Genomic DNA, 20,759 nt, shown 5'->3' with positions numbered 1-20,759 from the left:
CCCTTCATTTACTTTTTAAATTCGATCTCAATTCTGTACACTGCTGCTGGAATTTAAATTTTCCTGAGGGTACTCTCCTGAAGGAATCAATAAAGTACTATCTATCTATCTATCTATCTATCTATCTATCTATCTATCTATCTATCTATCTATCTATCCATCTATCTATCTATCTGTGAGGACTTGTTTGTCCAGGTGGCTATTAAATTAGGTATGCACCATGGGGTTAAAACTTATTTCTGTGAATGAGAAATTGTAATCAAACATCTTATTTTATTCAAACAAAAATATATTGTGGGAATATTATAGTGCAACAGTTATTAATACAACATTGTGCAAAATGAACTTTTAGTGCGCATTAGGTCTAATAATTACGGTAGCGTCATCAACCAGCGACGACGTGACGCACACATATGCGACCATTTTTTAGTTATAATCAACTTTGAATAAGATTCACTGACGCGAACAAGCTGGTACCTGCAGAAGTGTTGTCAGTAACGGTAAATAGTTTTTTTTATAACTACCGCTGGTATATTTTAGACTTCATAAAAATGTGCGGACACCATTATCAAATGCGCCTTTCAAACAAACGTAAACAATCTAATCCTTTTAGCTCAGCTAGCTAGCATGTACAGGCTAAGTGAGACACGTGTTATATGCTGCACAACAACAACGTACTTTCTGTCTTGCAGACATGTTTCATGACAGCTCCCAGAGAACATACTGGACGTTTCACAGCGAGGACAAAGTGGAGCAGTTGAGAAGTGAAGCCAACCAGAAGTTCAGGAAGAAGGTGCTGGAGAGTGGGAAGGTAAACACAGAACTACTAATCCCAAACTTCAAACCCTGCACACTGTTGACCTAGGGCTGGGCGATATGGCCTTTTATTAACATCTGGATATTTTTAGGCCATGTCACGATACACGATATATATCTTGATTGTTTGCCTGAGCCTTGAATTAACACTCAATGCATATAATCACAGCAGTATGATAATTCTATGTGTCTAAAACTGAATTTATAACAGTTATTAAGCAGTGGCACACACATTCATGTCATTTCAAAACAGAAAGTGCAAGATTGTCAGAGACATTTTAAAACAAGCTATTAGTGCACTTGTGTGCATGATGTCACTAAGATGACATATCAAAACAACACTAAATGATAGTGCACTTTTTGTACAGAACGCCACTACAATAGTTTAGAACAAATAAAGTGCATGATGTCACACAAGATATTTCAATAACTGTAAAAAAAAATGTAGCTGCATAATAGGAATTCAAATAGTGTATGTCCTTCGCTATGTGGTAGGTTACTGCGGACGTTATCTCCTCCTATTTTTTTCATACTGTGTTGATCTGGAAATGGAAGACGCCAGGTTCAATTGGGTCAGTGCTGGTTGCTTCAGCATTTTGTTGGTGTGGCCCCGGCCGAGATGTTAACATGTGGAGTTTCAAGCACTCTTTATTCTCTAGCAGGTGACTTTTCAAATGATGGTACAAATTGGTAGCGACGCTTTTGCCGCATACTTTACATATTACGGTTGTCTGTTCAACATCTTCTCGCTTGAAGCCAAACCACCGCCAGATGATCGACCCTGTGCTGTTTTTCTTGGGAATGAATTCTTCATCCTCCATTTGTACCCAGATTCACACCTTCTCTCTCTCGCTCCGCCTGCACCACCTGCCACAGCTAACGTTACCATGCCGCTACCTCTCTGCTCGGCGAGGGCATATGACGTTGCGCGTGCGTCAGACAGTATGTGACGTATGTAAGAAGGTGCACTTGTTTTATTTCTCTGTGCGAAGAAGAGACAAAAAAGAGTGAGAAAAGCCTGTAGTGTAATGCCCGCAGCTAAAAGCAACAGCGTGAGAACGTATACTCGAATACTCAAGAAATAGTCATTTTCTACATCGCACAGAGACAAACCCACGATATATCAAGTGTATTTGATATATCGTCCAGCCCTATGTCGACCTGATCCTGTCTCCTCCTGTTTGCTTCTGTAGCACAAAATACATGAGTCCTTGTTCCTGGAGCGCCATGAAGAAGATGTCCTCTTCAGAAACTATGAGAGAAGGCTGCTGGACTTCTGCAATGTGTTTAAACCTATAATGCCCAAATCTGTCATTGTACGTATTTGCATTATATTTTTTTTTACATCATGCCAATACTGTTAAGTAGTTATTTCCTGTAGATATGATCAAAGTTGTGCTTTCTGGTGCAGGGAACAGCCCTCATGTACTTCAGAAGATTCTACATGAACAACTCTCTAATGGAGTACCATCCGAAGATTATTATGTAAGTAGAAACTATTATTATTTATTTTTTTGCATCTGATCAAGCCACGAAAATGTGACTTTCTTCTTTAAGTGTGAACGGTGGAGAGGTCCCCGGGAGGTGATCTAGTGCTGTGTTTTTCAACCTTTTTTGAGTGAAGGCACATTTTTTTCATTGAAAAAATCCAGAGGCACACCACTAGCAGAAAACATAAAAAAATGAAACTTAGCAGCCGATATTGACAGTAAAAAGTCGTTCTCGCAATTGTTGGATATCAATTCAAACCATAAACAACCATGCATCACTATAGCTCTTGTCTCAAAGTAGGTGTACTGTCACGACCTGTCACATCACGCCATGACTTATTTTGATTTTTTTGGTGTTTTCCTGTGTGTAGTGTTTTAGTTTTGTCTTGCGCTCCTATTTTGTTTTTATTTGTCATGTCATGTACGGATGTACTTTGTGGACGCCGTCTGCTGCTCCACACGCTGTAAGTCTTTGCTGTCGTCCAGCATTCTGTTTTTGTTTACTTTGCAGCAAGTTCAGTTTTAGTTTTGTTTTGCATAGCCATCCCTAAGCTTCAATGCTTTTTCTTAGCGGCACTCGCCTTTTGTTTATTATTGGTTTAAGCATTAGATACCTTTTTACCTGCACCCTGCCTCCCACTGTCGTCTGCTGATCACGACAAACCATGTTCCCGACATCCACAAAGCAATTAGCTACCTGCTGCCACCTACTGATATGGAAGCGTATAACATGGTTACTCTGCCGCGCTCTAGACAGCACAGACACTCAATGGCACATTATTTGCAAATTACTGGTTTGCAAAAAATATATTTAACCCAATTAGGTGAAATGACATAATCTCCCACGGTACACTAGTGTGCCGCGGCACAGTGGTTGAAAAACACTGATCGAGTGATCACTTCCTGAGGATTCTTGATGCCGAGGAATATTCATCCATCTTGCTATGGTCTGGATCGTCTGCTGATCCTGAGCCAGAGCAGGATGGATGGATATACAATATCTGGGTAGTTTTTCTAATAATGTTTACACTGTAAACCTTTAGTTGTTAAAGCCCAAGTGCACCTCTCTCCTCAAGCGTGCATGGGAGTGTGGATGTGTGCAAAGTATGATTGTCAAATTCAATAAAATATATTAGCAAAGAAATAAGTACAGATAACATGTTTACTCATACAGGGATATATACTATAAACATGTGGTTTGATAATGAAAATAACCCCTCGTTTATCACTGTTAATCGGTTCCGGGTGTACACGTGGTAAATGTATTTCTGCAAAGTAGACATTAATTATAAATCAACTATTTTCATCGCTGGAGCATAAAAAACATTTTACTACCTTCTAAATCCAGGTGTTAACATTATGGGAGCAACATTAAATAACACCCTTTAATCACCTTTTAAATGTTTTTGATCCAACTCGGTATCATAATGCTGCGCGAGCCAATCAGTGGCCACAATACTTAAGAGGGCGATCTGATGAGTGAGGACTATTTAGTTTTTCTTAAAAGTAATGATTCTGTATGAGGTGCGGCATTTTATTCATGAAAGTCTGTGAATAATTAGGACATAGTCTAAGTAGAGGCCACTAATATAGAAAGTTCTGTAATTGCTGTATTAATGCACGTGATCCGCAATATAGACAATATAAATTATATAAATTTGGCTGGTGATAAAGCTTTTAATACTATCGGCATATGGTGGTAATGCATGTTGATGACACATTCTAGCTGTGTCCGCAAATTTGACAGTGACAAGCGGATAAAGGCATCAACGCAATGTAGCGTCCTTGCTCGTGGCCAACGTTCCTCCACAGTGCAGCTTCTAAATCATGAATAAACTGTTTCTTAGAAGTAACATTATCACTGAAGGACTAGAGGACAACGAAGAGCTAAACATGCTATATTACTCCCCATAGGAGGATGCAAAAATAGCTAACCGCCAAGCTTGAGCTATTAAATGTAAACAACGGTGGGCGGATCGATACAAACAACAGTAACGATACCAAGTTTAGTAGATTAGATAGATATTTTATCACCACAAAATTGTTTACAAACTTACTTAAGAAATAAGAGCTAATAGTAGTTTTTGCTTGAATACATATTTGCTCTATTAAAGACATGCACCTGGGGATAGGTTGATTGGCAACACTAAATTGGCCCTAGTGTGTGAGTGTGAATGTTGTCTGTCTATCTGTGTTGGCCCTGTGATGAGGTGGCGACTTGTCCAGGGTGTACCCCGCCTTCCGCCCGAATGCAGCTGAGATAGGCTCCCGTGACCCCAAGAAGGGACAAGCGGTAGAAAATGGATGGAAGTTTATGAATTGTGAACGTAATGAAAGCGAATAAGGAAATATCACAACTAGTAACTGATTGTTATACTGCCATATTTTTTTGTCGAATTACAGTTGTGATCAAAAATGTAATCAATTAATGTACCGGAAAATCTTAAGTGTAAACATTGGTATAACCAATACTGTCCCTGTAACTACTTAGTATTGGATCGATAAAATTAGTTTTGGACGACACTACAACTTTGCCTAAGTATTTAAACAGAAGAATAAGTGATTATTACAATTGAACAGAAGTGTAGATTGAAACATGTTACAACAGAAAATAACCAGATATTAACAGTAAATTGGCAAGTAGATCAATAATAGTTTTGACAAAATAAAACAACTGAAAATGAGGCAATATGTAACTAAATTAGGAGCCTTTGTAACCTGTTACCAAATGGTTCTGTTATCATTCATTCATGCCAAATAATACAGGGATATTAATTGTCTTCGCATGAGACTGCAATACTATATAGAGTACAGCCCAAAAGTTTGGACACAACTTCTCCTCATTCAATGCATTTTCTTTGTTTTTAAAACTATTGTAGATTGTCACTGAAGGCATCAAAACTATGAATGAACACATGTGGAGTTATGTACTTAACAAAAAACGGTGAAATAACTGAAAACATGTTTTATATTCTAGTTTCTTCAAAATAGCCACCCTTTGCTCTGATTACTGCTTTGCACACTCTTGGTATTCTCTCGATGAGCGTCAAGCACACCTGTGAAGTGAAAACCATTTCAGGTGACTGACCTCTTGAAGCTCATCGAGAGAATGCCAAGAGTGTGCAAAGGGTGGCTATTTTGAAGAAACTAGAATATAAAACATGTTTTGAGTTAAGTACATAACTCTACGTGTTCTTTCATAGTTTTGATGCCTTCAGTGACAATCTACAATGTAAATAGTCATGAAAATAAAGAAAACGCATTGAATGAGAAGGCCATATTGGCCATCCTTATGGTCAAATTGAAATACCTGATGAAAACTGTAGCCTTACTTTCGTCCTTTTGGGGTCCAGGCTGACGTGTGCGTACCTGGCCTGCAAGGTGGAAGAGTTCAACGTTTCAAACAGCCAGTTTGTGGGCAACCTCGTGCAGGAGACTCCGGCCGAGCAGGAGCGCGTTTCAGAGCAGATCCTGGAGTACGAGCTGCTTCTTGTCCAGCAACTCAACTTCCACCTGGTGGTCCACAACCCCTACAGACCCCTGGAGGGCCTGCTCATCGACCTCAAGGTGCGTGTTTGTGGACTGATAACATCGTTGTGTCGCCGTTAAGAGATCTCAATCAAATTTCTCTTTCAGACCAGATATCCTCCACTGGAGAACCCAGAGTCACTGAGGAAGAATGTGGATGACTTTCTGGGGTATGCAGCCATGACAGACGCAGGGCTGCTGTTTCCCCCGTCACAGATCGCCCTCACTGCAATCCTGAATAGCGTCTCACGAGCTGGTCTCAACATAGAAAGGTATCCTATGACTCTTTATATTCTACAAACAAAAAGCCTCATTTATCTCATGGCTGAATGTTTTATCTGCTAGCTACCTGACTGGATGCTTCGGACTGAAGGATGACAAGGAAACCCTCTCCAAGATGTACGATTCCATGCGACGTGAGTAAAGCGCACATTCAGCTTGTTGCCACAAGATGGCGACGTTGCATCCTCTTAAAGCTGACTGCAGTATGCCTGGTGTAGGGATTAAAAGCCTCCTGAAGAAATACCAACTTCCACAACCTGCAGAAGTGAATGTTTGCAAGCAAAGGTTGGCCAAGATCCACGCGGAATTTGGAAGTTCAAACAAGTAAGGCTGGAAAAAATTCATATTTTTTTTTACATCATAAATTTAAAATTTTTTATGTTCTGTTTGGTTCCATCCATCCATTTTCTACTGCTTGTCCCTATATATTTTTTTAAATACAATTGAATGTCCTCAGAGGGTTAATAATATCCAATATTTATAATACATTCTACTTTCACAAATGCTCCATTTTGAGTGACTCTGTGAAATAGAAAATTAAATGAAACAAAATACACGTTTAACCATGAAAACATTTGTCATTAAAAATGTAAATATTTAATTTCAAATTTTATAACGTTCAAAAATCTTTATTTAATTGAAGTGACTTTGTAAAATAGAAAAGTTAACAAAATTAAATACATGTTTAACCATAAAACACATTTAACATTTTTAATGTAATGTTTTCAATATTAAATGTTTAATTTTAAATCTTTTTTTAGAATTAATATACATTTTGAAGATATTTATTTTAAAATGTTCCATCTTTTGCAGATGTTAGGTTTTTTGTGTAAGTTTAATAGGTCATTTTATTTGGTGAAATTTTTTTTATTTTAAGATAAACAAAAATATTTAAAATAGTTATTGTTAAAAATTACTAAATATATTTGCAACACATTCTATCCTCACAAAGATAATAATGCTCTGTTTTTGAGTAACTACGTAAAATACAAATTAAACAAAAAAACACAACATTTTAAAGATACATTTAATTTTTTTCAATAATTCAAATATGTTTATACATTAAAAAAAACAACCATATTTTGGTGTGTTTTTTGTATTGCGTTTCTTAAGTAGGTTTTTTTAGTATATAAAATGTTGGAAAAATACAGTTATTGTAAATAACACTAAATATATGTACAAAACATTCCTCCATCATAAAAATATCGTTCCGTTAAAGTGACTCTAAAATAGAAAATTCAGTGAAACAAAATAAATGTTTAACTTTAAATTAAAATAAATTTTAATTCAATTTCGAAAATGTCCCATCTGTTGGAGCTGTTTTTTTGCGTATGTTAAAGGTTTTTTTCTATATATAAAAAATTGTTGTAAAAAAGTTAAGTTTTTTTTTTTACAATAAAAGACAATTAAAATACATAATTGTTATTAAACAAAACTAAATATATTTATAACACATTCTACCTTCACAAAGATAATGCTTTGTTTTGAGTGACTGTAAAATGGAAAATTTAATGAAAAACATTTTTTAATGTTAAATGTTTTAATTTTATACATTTTTTAAAACTAAAATAAATGTTTATACATTTTAGAAATATGTTATATTTTAAAAAAAAAAACATTTTTTGGCATTTAATAGTTTTTTGTATTCATTACTAGACACAAAAATATTTAAAATTATTGTTAAATAACAGTTAATACAACTGTAATGAAATCAAAGTGAGATAAATATTCATAATTTGTGTATTTATTTTAAAAAAGTGTATTATCAAGGTTATCTTCTGAGCTCTTGGTCGATTATTTGGCTACATTAGATGGACCAAATCTTGACAAGACAAGTACAACCACAAAAATAAAACATCTTTCTAAAGACAGAGAGCATTATCATCTTTGTAAAGGCAGCGTTGTTTTAATCGTATGATATTGGACAACTTGCGAGCTACGTTCTATGTCACACATTTTCAGCTCCGCTAACAAACCTTTGACAGTTGTACGTCACGTCACACCACTTTGTTTTTATTTCAACTGCCAGGTTGTCGTATCTAAGATGCAAAAAGGTTCAGAATCAGGTAGAAAAATAAAAAGGAACACATTGGCCTGTATGAAATACGAGAAAGGACAGCAAGGGCACGCCACCCAACACTCGGTGAGGTTCCTACAGTGAACAGTATGACAGTGCAGCTTTCAATCACGAGGTGAAATCTGCGCTTGAAGCTAAGAGAACAGTCGAAAAGTGTAAAAATGCGTGTGTTCCAGCACCTGCTTGGGCTGGAGAGACTGCAGAGAAGTGAACAATTGGTGACGATGAAGTTATTAACACATGCACTTATGTACAGTATGTCTTAAGTAAGACCACCTTTCTGCTGTTTTGCTACAAACTCTATAGAAGTTGACGATACAAAAACGGTTAAAAGAGGAAGAGCTGGACGTGTGTCGAAAGGACGTTAAGGCTTGTGTTAAAATTCCCTGAAGAACGCAGACGATGCTACTTCAGTACTTTGGTTGCTACCATGCCCACGTCCATAGCTCACTGCAGCTCAGGTCCATCGTTCAACACGGCGTCTGTGTCTAAAGCATATTTGGGAAAGGCAAGGACAATGTTTATATATGTCCTCTCCAACGGAGGACGGCCATATTGCTTTTTTGATCTATGGGGGGATCGCAGGCCACATGCTGCAAAATACAACTCCCGGCCTCCTTCACTTCACATGACCTGGATGGCGGCAGCTAGCGACATGATGGTGCACTCGGTCCTGGAAGATAAAGTCAACATGTCGGGGAGGGGGTAAAAAAAAAAAAGAAAAGAAAAGGGTACACGCTGTCACTATTTACTACTGTAGTAAATGTACTCACTTGATTAGAGTGATATGAGGAAAGACTATGTCTGATGGAAACGACACACACAGTACAGGCCAAAAGTTTGGACACACCTCATTCACAACACAACTGATGGTCCCAACCCCACTGATAAAGCAAGACATTCCACTAATCAACCCTGATAAGGCACACCTGTGAAGTGAAAACCATTTCAGGTGACTACCTCTTGAAGCTCATCGAGAGAATGCCAAGAGTGTGCAAAGCAGTAATCAGAGCAAAGGATGGCTATTTTGAAGAAACTAGAGTACATAACTCCACGTGTTCATTCATAGTTTTGATGCCTTTAGTGACAATCTACAATGTAAATAGTCATGAAAATAAAGAAAACACATTGAATGAGAAGGTGTGTCCAAACTTTTAGCCTGTACTGTATGTCAATGGCGATGGAAGATGGTCACAAACATGTCACTTTTTGTCTCTTCGTTCGACAGCAAACGCAAGCGAGGCTACGAGGACGACGGCCATGTCGCAAAAGAGCCGCGCCTGACAGAAGAGGTGAGGCAATAATCCAATATTTCTGTTTCACACTGTTGCAAAGGAGCGATTAAAAAAAGTGTTTCTTTTACTACAGGAGTGGACTGACGAAGACCTGATTTGAGTGATGTTCATCAACAATTGTTTGCTTCTGGGATGATAAAAAAATAAAAGCTATTTTTCTAAACATTGTCTTCTTAATGTGATTTGGGGTGCAACGATTCGTGTTTTTCCGCGGGGTGGACAAGTTAGTGCGGTCACTGGAACAACACCGCGGGGGAAATTTTTTTTAAAGTGTGGCAACATTTCCTCTTATTCCTTTTAGAGAGACAAATACCTTGCTTACTGGTATTTTGCAAACATAATCGTGTTTCGATGACACTACATCTGTGATGGAGCCTTTAAAGCACTGCAATGTCAGACAGGTTAGCTCGCTACCAAGTGTGAGACAAAGTTGTGTGAAAAATCAATTCCACTATCATTTCAATCAAAGTCCACCAGCTAAACTTTGTCAATTTGCAATGCACAATAACAAACGTGTCAATAAGACACAAAACAGTAGGCACCAACACGCCCATATCATAAAACTGATTCTCAAACTACACCAAAGAAACATTTGATTTAAGTGCAGTGTTTTATTTTCCGATATTCAAATTACTGTTCAAACTGTATAATGTTAGTGGCCAAATATATTAAATATACTTGTTAGATAAAACCTTTGCCTTGTTTTTAATGAATACTTAGGCCTACAATGCTGTTTTTTAATGTTGGTCATTATTGTGGCACATGGAGAGCCAAGTGTTTGAGGTAGTAATTGGTGAAAAACCACTGTCCATCCATCCATTTTCTACCGCTTGTCCCTTTCGGGGTCGCAGGGGGTGATGGAGCCTATCGCAGCTGCATTTGGGCAGAAGGCGGTGTACACCCTGGACAAGTCACCACCTCTTCCGCATTGTTTTTTAGAATACTTAGGCCTACAACGCTGTTTTTTAATGTTGGTCATTATTATGGCACTTGGAGAGCAAAGTGTTTTCTGAGGTAGTAATTGGTGAAAAACCACCATCCATCCATCTTCTAGCGCTTGTCCCTTTCAGGGTCGCGGGGGGTGCTGGAGCCTATCGCAGCTGCATTCGGGCAGAAGGCGGGGTACACCCTGGACAAGTCGCCACCTCATCACAGGGCCAACACAGATCATAAAAAATTAAACACATATTGTAATAGATAGCTAAAATGTTAAAAATTAATGATACAATTATATATGTTGAGTATTAGATTTATAAAAAGAATATCAGTGTGCAGCTTATTAGAGATCACAAAAAAATGTTTAACAAGTTAAGAGTTTCAGTGTTTTATCATTTGTTGTAATTGCTATCTTTTTTTACATAATTTGTATTTTTTATTTATTCATTTATTTATTTTTAGTGCTTTGCCTGTCCTTGCTTTTAAATGGACACGTTTATTTCTGTAACAGCCGAATGAGCAACATAGTTGCAGTATAAATGCGTATCAATGAATTAATCATCTTTGTTGTTAATAAGTACATGCGAAAAAATATCTCAAGCTGAATTTAAAAGACAGTCTCTAAATCTAAGCCACTGACTTTGTGCACGCTTTATAATCCGATTAGTCGTTGATAGTCGATGACTAGTCGACTATCAAATTAGTCGTTGGTTGCAGCCCTAAAGGTGACAACAAAGCAATGCATGGACTACTTTACAAAAACTGTTTAATAAGTGCATGCATGTCTGATACAGTCTGTACTATTGTCAAAAAACATCTGCTGTAAACACTTTGCATTATACTTGGATCCTCTGATTATGCCTGGCATTGCAAAGTTTGAAGAAGGAAAACAAAAAAGCTTAACCAAACAATCAAAAAACAGCTGAGGGAGAATAATTCAGCTCATCTCATTTACAAACTCATGATTCCAGCAAGATAATTTATTCTTATATAAAATAACCAGTTTTCTTTTCTCCAATCTAGAAAAAAAATAATGCTTGTCTCAGCACTTGGCGGATCACAAACTTTAAAGAAGTCAGTCACTAATTACAGTATAAAAGCATCTTCGCTCTGAATCCAGTTAAAAACAATAGAGACGATTTAGCTTCTTCATGTCAGTTTCCTCATATGAAGCAAAAGGGGGTGGGGTTACTTTGGCAATCTGTGCTAGCAAGGAACAGAGAATCCAATCCAAACCTTCTCCCTCCATGAGAAGGGATTTGAAGCGACCCAAGTAGGAACGGAAATAAAGAGTTGTCTTATTCGAACTGCATACTCAGCTGTTGTTGCATAGCTCTTGGTGGTGGCCGACACGACAAGATGGATGGGACATGATGGTGTTGCCATGGAGATGAGGTGGAGGACATGCGGCGGTCTCCTCACAGTGCAGCACCCGGGGTGGAGGAGAGTTGGCGTGTGTTGTGTGGGGGTGAAGATGGGAGTGAAGGGAGGGGAGAGGGTGTGGGACTACCTGTTGCTGTTGGACATGGCGTACTGAGCCTGCTTCTGCTGCAGGAGCTCCGTGATGGCCAGCAGCTTTTTTAACACGTGCTGCGGTAACGACAGAGAAACGTAACGTCAAGTTTGACAACGTTGTTACAGAGGATATTTACACATGATGGTGACAAAGACATGTTTAATGTTGATTTTTGAAAATTGGCGACCTTTTAGGGATGTTTTGGAGTTTTTTTAATTGCGGATTCCAATACGATCATCCATGAGTGAGATCGGCCGACGCCAGTACTGATGACATGCATTAACTGCAGACTTTCCAATGGGAGTGTTATTGACTGTGTACCAATATCAACACAGTATTTAAACTAATTCCTTTAATTTAGTTTATTACATCCAATTCGTTGATCAAAACAAAGTCATTAGTACACAACAAGTAAACAAAAACAAAAACTCCTATCTGCTACTCATTTTGGTTTTGCCCCTAAAGTCCTCCTGTTTCCAGGGAATTATTAGCTCAGTTTGTAAACATTACTACAAATTATTTTGAAACATTTTAAATCAGAATCAGAATCAGATATACTTTATTAATCCCAGAGGGGAAATTCAAAATATTGACCTAATCCCTCTAGTATCAATGAAATAGTGATGCTACCCTTGGTATCGACAACACGAATCAGCCCTCCTCTTACGTGTCATGTACCTACTACGACAATACTGACCAACAGACAGACGTTATATTATCCTCTCTCCAACGCTTATTAATATACTTATTAATTTCCTGTTAATAACTGCTTACTTTATGCTACAACACTTCTTAAACTTTACCAAGCACGTATTTCTTGGTGTTGTTTAAAGCTCGCTTAGTTATTAGCATGTCTGCTCCTAGCTTGCTCTCGGTGTGTTACATGTTTAACCTCATCCTCCAGTGATAATGACACTTAAAGGGGAACCACACTTTTTTTTGGAATTTGCCTATCGTTCACAATCATTATGAGAGACAAGAACAAGTGTCTTTTTTTTTCTCTTTAGGATTCTAAAGATGATAAACAACGCTTGGAAGATGTGCTAATGGGAGTCACCTAGGTAACCTTCAAAGCACTCAAACAACTTCAAAACCCTCCATCAACGTTTTATATACACACTGCAAGTCTACATATAATGTAGTAACAGACACCTTCATAACAATATGTAATATGTTTTATATACCGTACACACTGCAAGTCTATATATAATGTAGTAACAGACACCTTCTTAGCAATATGTAATATGTTCAATATTTACCGTATTTTGGTAATTTTAATCATTGCCGGAAAAAATTCCACGGCGCATTTATTTCTGTTTTCATAGCAGCGCACTTCCGACTTCTGGCAACAAATGTGTTCCTACTAACAGGAACAAACGCCAGTGTGTTTTCTAATTAGGGCAGATTCAGTAACAAACAACAAAGACGACTATTTTTGAAAAATTGAGGATTCACAACCTTATTTTTTTAAGCTGAATGTATGGAGGATGAACTGCTGCTCATAGAAGTCAGGACGAAGGAAGAGTGAGACGTTGGAGCAGGCGGAAGCCAAGAGAGTTAGGTGAATTGATGCTGCAAAATGTGGAATTAGAAGCCAAACTATTTTGGGATAATTCGAGTGCTTACCCAAATAAACTGGAAAAAACATCCCTGGCCAGCTGGACCAAACAGACAACTGTCTATCAAGTGTGCTACACTTTATACTGATCATGATACACATAGCACATCATGTGTGTATTATGACAGACAGCATATGCTGCCGAGCTAGCTGTGTACAAACAAAACATGAAATGTGGGCTAATACTTTACAGATACTGTAATATGATTGTTCATGTTTTTCAGTCAGTACAGATTGGTGTCCTATCACATTGTTGTGTATTACAAACTCAAATGCGTTTCGTGTTCTCGTGGAAGCTAGCTTATCTCTTGCCGTAGTTAGCTTTTACGACTAATACCGAAGCACGGCGATGTGTTACTACGCTACAAAAATAATTCCTCCGTGTTTGCGCTTACAATAACAATGTCACTACAGCTTGGTAATTAAAAATGAACTGAATGAAGTACTGTTGACATTTTTTGAATGTATTTTAAAAGTGATTTAGAGGTTGATTTGATTGCTCCCATTAGCTGTATTGCTAGCTACAAAGAACGAGACAATTTTAATGTTAGAAAGCGTAAAAAAAAAAAAATGTTGTCTTCTTGTCTCTCATAATGATTGTGAACGATAGGCAAAATTCCAAAAAAAAGCGCAGTTCCCCTAGTATTTGTCATAATGGAGGTGATTATTATTAATTTAGTGGAGCAGCTTCACAATGTATGGAGACAAACATTAGCTGCTGGCCGCTTGTCAGACGGGGGACTAAAAATGTAGTGTCAGCCAGAGGAGATCCCCGTTGGTGATCGGCATTAAAAGGCATAAAAATGCATATTTTCCCAGGAAAATGGGCCAATACTGATTGGTGACTGATCGATCAGCAACTTGCTAGTTTTATTTATCATTTAGTTCCATCTTCATCAAGCGGTTGAGTTTTAAGCACAATGTCTGATTGTGTGCCCATAGAACATAATGTTGTTATTACGAGATATGTCCCGATCCTGGAATTGGATCGGGGCCCGATATTTACTTTTTTAACAGATCGGCCGATGAGCTGTTGTGCCTGACCGATCGTTACCGCAGCTGTGTCCCAGTGTTTACATGGATAAAGATTGTGCTCACATGAAAGATTTCTTCAACAGGGAGAAACAATTACATTTCCATATACCTTGTTACGCACATGCAGGAATTGCAGGAATTCCAGGAGGGTGCGTGTCTTGCAAGAACACCGGCTCTAAGACACTAATCCTCACCACCATGGCGTGAAATGAAGTAAGTTTTGTTCAAGTATTATTATCACCGGAGGACTACAGGAAAGGGAGCGTTTAAGCATGCTACACACCGAGCAAGACGGCACAAGAAGCTAACCACTAAAGCTTCAATGTAAAGTCGGGGTGATCAATGCAGATGTCAATACTATGTCGATACCCAATACATAAACAATATTAAAGTGATAAGATAAAAAACATTTTTTTAAATATTTATATATTTTTTTTATATTTAAATATATTCATCCGCTTCTCCCTTTTTTAGGGTCGTGGGGGGTGCTGGAGCCTATCTCAGCTGCATTCGGGCGGAAGGCGGGGTACACCATTTAAAAATATATATATATTTTTGGTGTTTTTTGTTATTGTTTACAAAGTCAGGGAATAAGTATCCGGATACAGGAAGTCTTTGGGGGCAAAACCCAAATGATTTAAATGGGAGCCAATAATAGTTTTTCCTTTTATTTACTGTGCACTAGCTACTTTGTTTTGTGAGTATTGAATACCACACAATTAATACATTGTCTGATTTACAACAATACTAGCAAATTCTAATCTAATAAAATACGTTTTATAAAAATGTTTACTTTAGTTATTTGCTGTCAAACATTTTATTGGATCAGGACACAAAACCGGATTGGATCTGACGCCAGAAATGTTGATCGGTAAATTTGTAGTTCTTATTATTATTCTGCCAACTAAACATTTTTGAGGGATTAATTTACCATTTCCTTCAAAAAATGCGTGCACACGTTCATCATGACAGAACGCAAGGCAGTCTCAAAGACCTTTGCAGGTCATCGGACATTTTGGGTGTCCAATTTATGCAAAGATATGGGCTAGTTTCTTTTTTTTCAGTTTGTGGAATGTTCTAATCCGGGACATGTTGATTTTGTCTGTTGAATGTGTAAAAAATGTTTTAAAAATAGAATAATAACTTTGAACACCCTTAGCCGAGAACTTTAGCTTTGACGTGTACAAAGCTGAGAACATAAAGGAACGATACACAGGGTGACTATCCATCCATCTATCCATTTTCTACCGCTTGTCCCTTGGTGACTACCAGATGCTAAATTGTGAGCGTGACAGTCAGTGTTGCAGACAAAACAAAACGTTTCACCTGCTGAGCCCCTCTCTCGTTACTGAGCGTCCGCAGCTCATCTGAGTGTGTGGCGCAGAGCTCGTGCAACGCAGCCAGGTCTCGGGACAGATCAGTCCTAAAGTGCTCTGTGGCTTCAGGGAGGTCAGGAACGTTCTGGAAACAAACCATAGACATAGTTAGAGTCCACTCTTATATACAGTACAGGCCAAAAGTTTGGACACACCCCTACTCATTCAATGTGTTTTCTTTATTTTCATGACTATTTACATTGTAGATTGTCACTGAAGGCATCAACACTATAAATGAAAACGTAGAGTTATGGACTTATCAAAAAAAAGGTGAAATAACTGAAAACATGTTTTATATTGTAGTTTCTTTAAAATAGTCACCCTTTGCTCTGATTACTGCTTTGCACACTCTTGGCATTCTCTCGATGACCTTCAAGAGGTAGTCACCTGAAATGGTTTTCACTTCACAGGTGTGCTTGAAGCTCATCGAGAGAATGTGCAAAGCAGTAATCAGAGCAAAGGGTGGCTATTTTGAAGAAACTAGAATATAAAATATGTTTTCAGTTATTTCACCTTTTTTTGTTAAGTACATAACTCCACATGTGTTCATTTATAGTTTTGATGCCTTCAGTGACAATCTACAATGTAAATAGTCATGAAAATAAAGAAAAGGCATTGAATGAGAAGGTGTGTCCAAAGTTTTGGCCTGTACTGTATGTGTGTTCATACAAATGGTACTCACCCCCAACTCATCCAGAAACATGATCATCCTATGCTTATTGTTTTTGATGAAAGGATTCACACCCTCCATGTAAGGCTCCTATTTGCAGGACACAACTAGTTCAGATGATGACATAATGGTTAGCACCTCCCAGTAGGACATCCCATACCTTAGCACCAAATTCCACGAGGTTGGCCAAGTTCTGGACAGACTTTGCCACCAGTGTCAGGGTCCTGCCTGCTGTTGATGATGGAGGGTCTGCAAAACGACAAAAAACAGCTTAATGAAACCATATTGCTGACTTATACCGTATGTACGGTATTTTTCAGACTATAAGGCGCATATAAAATCCTTTCAATTTCTCAAAAATCGATAGTGCGCCTTGTGTACAGATTAATTCAGGTGGTGCTTACTGACCTCGAAGCAATTTTATCTGGTGCACGGTGTAATGATAAATGTGACCAGTAGATGGCAGTCACACATAAGTGATGTGTGGACTGCAGGTTCACTGACGCATGTTTAATAAATGAAGCAATCAAGACTAAAACGATGTTTCATTGAGAATATAGAATATTACAAACGGCGCTCAAAAATCTGTCAAAATGTTTTAGTACAACTTTGTTAAGCTACAAAGCCATACTTCTTGATAAAACGCGGAGCATTACGGCTACTGTAGTCTTACGGCTACTGTAGTCTTACGTACCGTGCTTCAACGTACGGGTATTATTGCGGCGGCATGGCGGCCCTGCCAGAAACCTGAGGCTTCTTGACATCCAAATCGCTGCCATTGTTTTTCCTTGGGCAGGACACTTCACCCTTGCCCTTGAATGATAGGTGGTGGTCCAAGGGGCCGTAGGCGCAAACTGGCAGCCATGCTTCCGTCAGTCTACCCCAGGGCAGCCGTGGCTACGAAAGTAGCTTATCATCACCAGGTGCGAATGAATGATGGGTTCTCACTTCTCTGTGAAGCGCTTTGAGTGTCTAGAAAAGCGCTATATAAATCTAATCCATTATTATTATTATTATTTTTATTATTATTATGTTGTGTGTATGAGGATCCTATTAGGAGACATGATATGTGACATTTTGTTTCGCAATATGATGCTAACCCAACTTTTCTCCCAACTTTTCTTACCTATTGGTACCTGCAATTGTGTATTTGGGATCTGCATAAATCCCAAAAATTTGTACACGTCCGCCATTGTAGTCTGCGCTGTAGTCAATGAGCTCCTTCTTTTTCTCCATCCTCTTGTTGTGGGGCATTCATCCTACGCTGTTGCCAATTCTAATACAAAGTAGCATACAGTTCTAACTTGTATCTGTCAGTACACTTGCTTTAGAAGCGCTAAAAACAACCGGCAGGGAGAAGACGCTGTCGAAGTGCTGCTTTATAATCATGTGCGCCCTATGGTCCAGAAAATAACGTGAATCCAGATTATAAACACTCACCAGCAATGATGTTGAACATTCTCGGGTTGAGGATTGCTGGACAGATGAGTCTGAGAAAGACGAAACCACTGGGAGACAAAAGGATGAGAAAGAGACACTTTTTTTTACATGCAAATTACCAGCATTGAATTTCCTTACATGCCTTATTTTATAATAAATAAATAACTAATAAATCCTGATTTTCCAAAGTAGGGCCATCAGCACATGACAGTGACTCGAGAATAGCAATGATAATTAAGTTATTCAAGCATAGCGCTGATATTTGTCTGAAAATATTGGTCTTTTCCTTTCAATGTTCAGTAAGGCACACCAGTACACAGAATATCATACGCCATCTTGAATAAAGAAGCTTATTTCTGTGTAACTGTGTACTGTACCGTATTTTTTGGACTATAAGTCGCAGTTTTTTTTCATAGTTTGGCCGGGGGTGCGACTTATATTCAGGAGCGACTTATGTGTGAAATTATTAAAACATTACCGTAAAATATCAAATAATATTACAAACCCCGTTTCCATATGAGTCGGGAAATTGTGTTTGATATAAATATAAACGGAATACAATGATTTGCAAATCCTTTTCAACCCATATTCAATTGAATGCACTACAAAGACAAGATATTTGATGTTCAAACTCATAAACTTTATTTTTTTTTTGCAAATAATAATTAACTTAGAATTTCATGGCTGCAACACGTGCCAAAGTAGTTGGGAAAGGGCATGTTCACCACTGTGAACATGCCCTCACTGTTTGATCATGTGATGTATGACAAAGAGTTTTGTATATTCACTGTCAAAATCAACAGCTATTTTGAAAAAGATGATTGTTGCTACTCGGCACATTTCCCAATGTTTTGTTTTTCTGGTTAGTTTGATGAAGTGACAAAATGAGAATGGATTGGCAATCAGACATTTAACATGAAAGAACCGTTCAGTCAACACGGCGCGTGCGAGGTTACCTAACGACTCTGGTCCTCATGGTCGTATTAGTGGGCCACTTGTGCTGCACAGATTTTTGCAAACAGCCATAAATAAATCTCAGGGTCCTGCAACATCAATGAAAGATTTATTTAGTGTTAAGATGCAATATTAAAAAAAAAAGTTAAGACACGGTATTTAAAAAAAAAAGTGCAGAGAAGTGTAAAGTGATTGTTCTTACGATGGCAGGATCTCAGCGGCCATGAAGATCTTTTCTACCAGTTCTGACAGGATATTGAGAAGATGTGCCAGGTTCAGGTTCACATCTTCATTCTTTTCCAGTTTGGATGGGTTCAACTGGAAATTAAATAAATTGACTCATGAACATGCGGTACAAACAACACAATAAAAACACTTGGGTTCATTAAACAAACAACAGATTAATTTATAGTTCTGTTACCTCCACCAGGAGGCATTTGGGATCGCCAGGGTTTGTCTGTCTGTTAGCTAGCAACACTAATCAAAAAGTTATGGGCGGATTTTGATTAAACTTTTAGGAAATGTCCAAAATGGGATAAGGAACAACTGATTAGGTCGGACCACTGTCTGAATACAGGATTTAAAAAATATAATTATTTACTATTGGGAGATAGGGCGTGGTGGAAGTCTGCACTCTCTCGAGTGATTTTCTAGTTTCTGAAGCAAATATGTGCAACTAGAGCTGAAAGGAAGATCAAAACTAGAGATGCACAATATTAGCGGACAATAATTAGCAACCGATAATGGAAATGTTGATGTCACATCAATAATCCCGAATAGGAAAAATCAACCGGTAAAATGAGCTGGTAATAATAAAGGCTTATCATCTCTGTTTGTCGTTCGTCTCTCTGTTGTGGTTTGTGCTGCTGCCTGGTTCCTCAAACCTTGCCCTCCCCTACAGTATGGTGTATGTGTCTGTCACTAACCTTGTCCCACATACTGGCCAGCTGTTCATTGAAAATACCCACAGAGGTCCCTGGGGTTCTGTACACCCAGCTAATAATGATGTTTGATGTTTTTTCGACTTTTATTTAAATTGTTATGCATTCTAAAATATTGTCTATGGTTTTTGACAGATTTCACCATACTGCATCTTAATGAAGTGTCAATATACAAGGCCACCCCTCCTCCTGTCTTACCAATGCGATTTGTCGTAAACAGCTCATATCCATTCATTTTCATGTCATCAACTTTTTCTTCATTTAACCAAGTTTCAGATATAGCAATTACATTGACATTTTTAAAGTATAATTCTCTCTAGATTTGTTTAGAGGCTTCTACTATTGAAGTGAATTATTGATAAGACATTGTCCATTTTAACTTGATTACTGAAACCCTCCTCTGTATAATACCATATTTTTCGGACTATAAGTCGCAGTTTTTTTCATAGTTTGGCCGGCGGTGCGACTTACACTCAGGAGCGACTTATGTGTGAAATTATTAACACATTACCGTAATATATCAAATATTATTTAGCTCATTCACGTAAGAGACTAGACATATGGGATTTAGCGATTAGGAGTGACAGATTGTTTGGTAAACGTATAGCATGTTCTATATGTTATAGGTATTTGAATGACTCTTACCATAATATGTTATGTTAACATACCAGGCACGTTCTCAGTTGGTTATTTATGCGTCATATAACGTACACTTATTCAGCCTGTTGTTCACTATTCTTTATTTATTTTAAATTGCCTTTCAAATGTCTATCTTTGGTTTTATC

General features: G+C 37.9%; 2 protein-coding genes across 5 annotated transcripts in view; one reads left to right on the top strand and one right to left on the bottom strand.

Annotated features, from left to right (window-relative positions):
* Positions 1–363: 363 nt before the first annotated feature.
* ccnh (cyclin H) lies at positions 364–9,651 on the top strand. The gene is made up of 10 exons (XM_062050946.1): positions 364–500; positions 693–811; positions 2,010–2,132; positions 2,228–2,301; positions 5,660–5,873; positions 5,943–6,106; positions 6,180–6,250; positions 6,335–6,440; positions 9,422–9,485; positions 9,562–9,651. Exons 2-10 carry the CDS (start codon positions 695–697, stop codon positions 9,586–9,588), a joined length of 960 nt encoding a protein of 319 aa, XP_061906930.1. The 5' UTR covers positions 364–500; positions 693–694; the 3' UTR covers positions 9,589–9,651.
* Positions 8,036–20,759, bottom strand: part of rasa1a (RAS p21 protein activator (GTPase activating protein) 1a) — a 74,937-nt gene continuing 62,213 nt past the window's right edge. Inside the window, exons 19-26 of one of the 4 annotated variants that reach the window (XR_009826565.1) lie at positions 19,236–19,351; positions 19,036–19,122; positions 18,080–18,147; positions 16,800–16,888; positions 16,652–16,729; positions 15,920–16,054; positions 11,740–12,014; positions 8,036–8,866 (exon numbers count right to left, since the gene is read on the bottom strand). Coding sequence is in view for 3 of the 4 variants with exons in the window: in XM_062050943.1 (XP_061906927.1) it covers positions 8,818–8,866; positions 11,935–12,014; positions 15,920–16,054; positions 16,652–16,729; positions 16,800–16,888; positions 18,080–18,147; positions 19,036–19,122; positions 19,236–19,351 (702 nt within the window). In the remaining variant the exon portion in view is untranslated. Of the gene's footprint in view, positions 8,867–11,389; positions 12,015–15,919; positions 16,055–16,651; positions 16,730–16,799; positions 16,889–18,079; positions 18,148–19,035; positions 19,123–19,235; positions 19,352–20,759 lie in introns of those variants that run through there. The other 3 variants (XM_062050943.1, XM_062050945.1, XM_062050944.1) reach the window with 3 other exon arrangements.

The sequence above is a fragment of the Entelurus aequoreus genome, linkage group LG06, assembly GCF_033978785.1.
Source record: "Entelurus aequoreus isolate RoL-2023_Sb linkage group LG06, RoL_Eaeq_v1.1, whole genome shotgun sequence".
In the NCBI taxonomy this organism is placed as follows: domain Eukaryota; kingdom Metazoa; phylum Chordata; class Actinopteri; order Syngnathiformes; family Syngnathidae; genus Entelurus; species Entelurus aequoreus.
The sequence above is the reverse complement of the archived record's forward strand: the minus strand, read 5'-3'. Positions and strand labels throughout refer to the sequence as shown.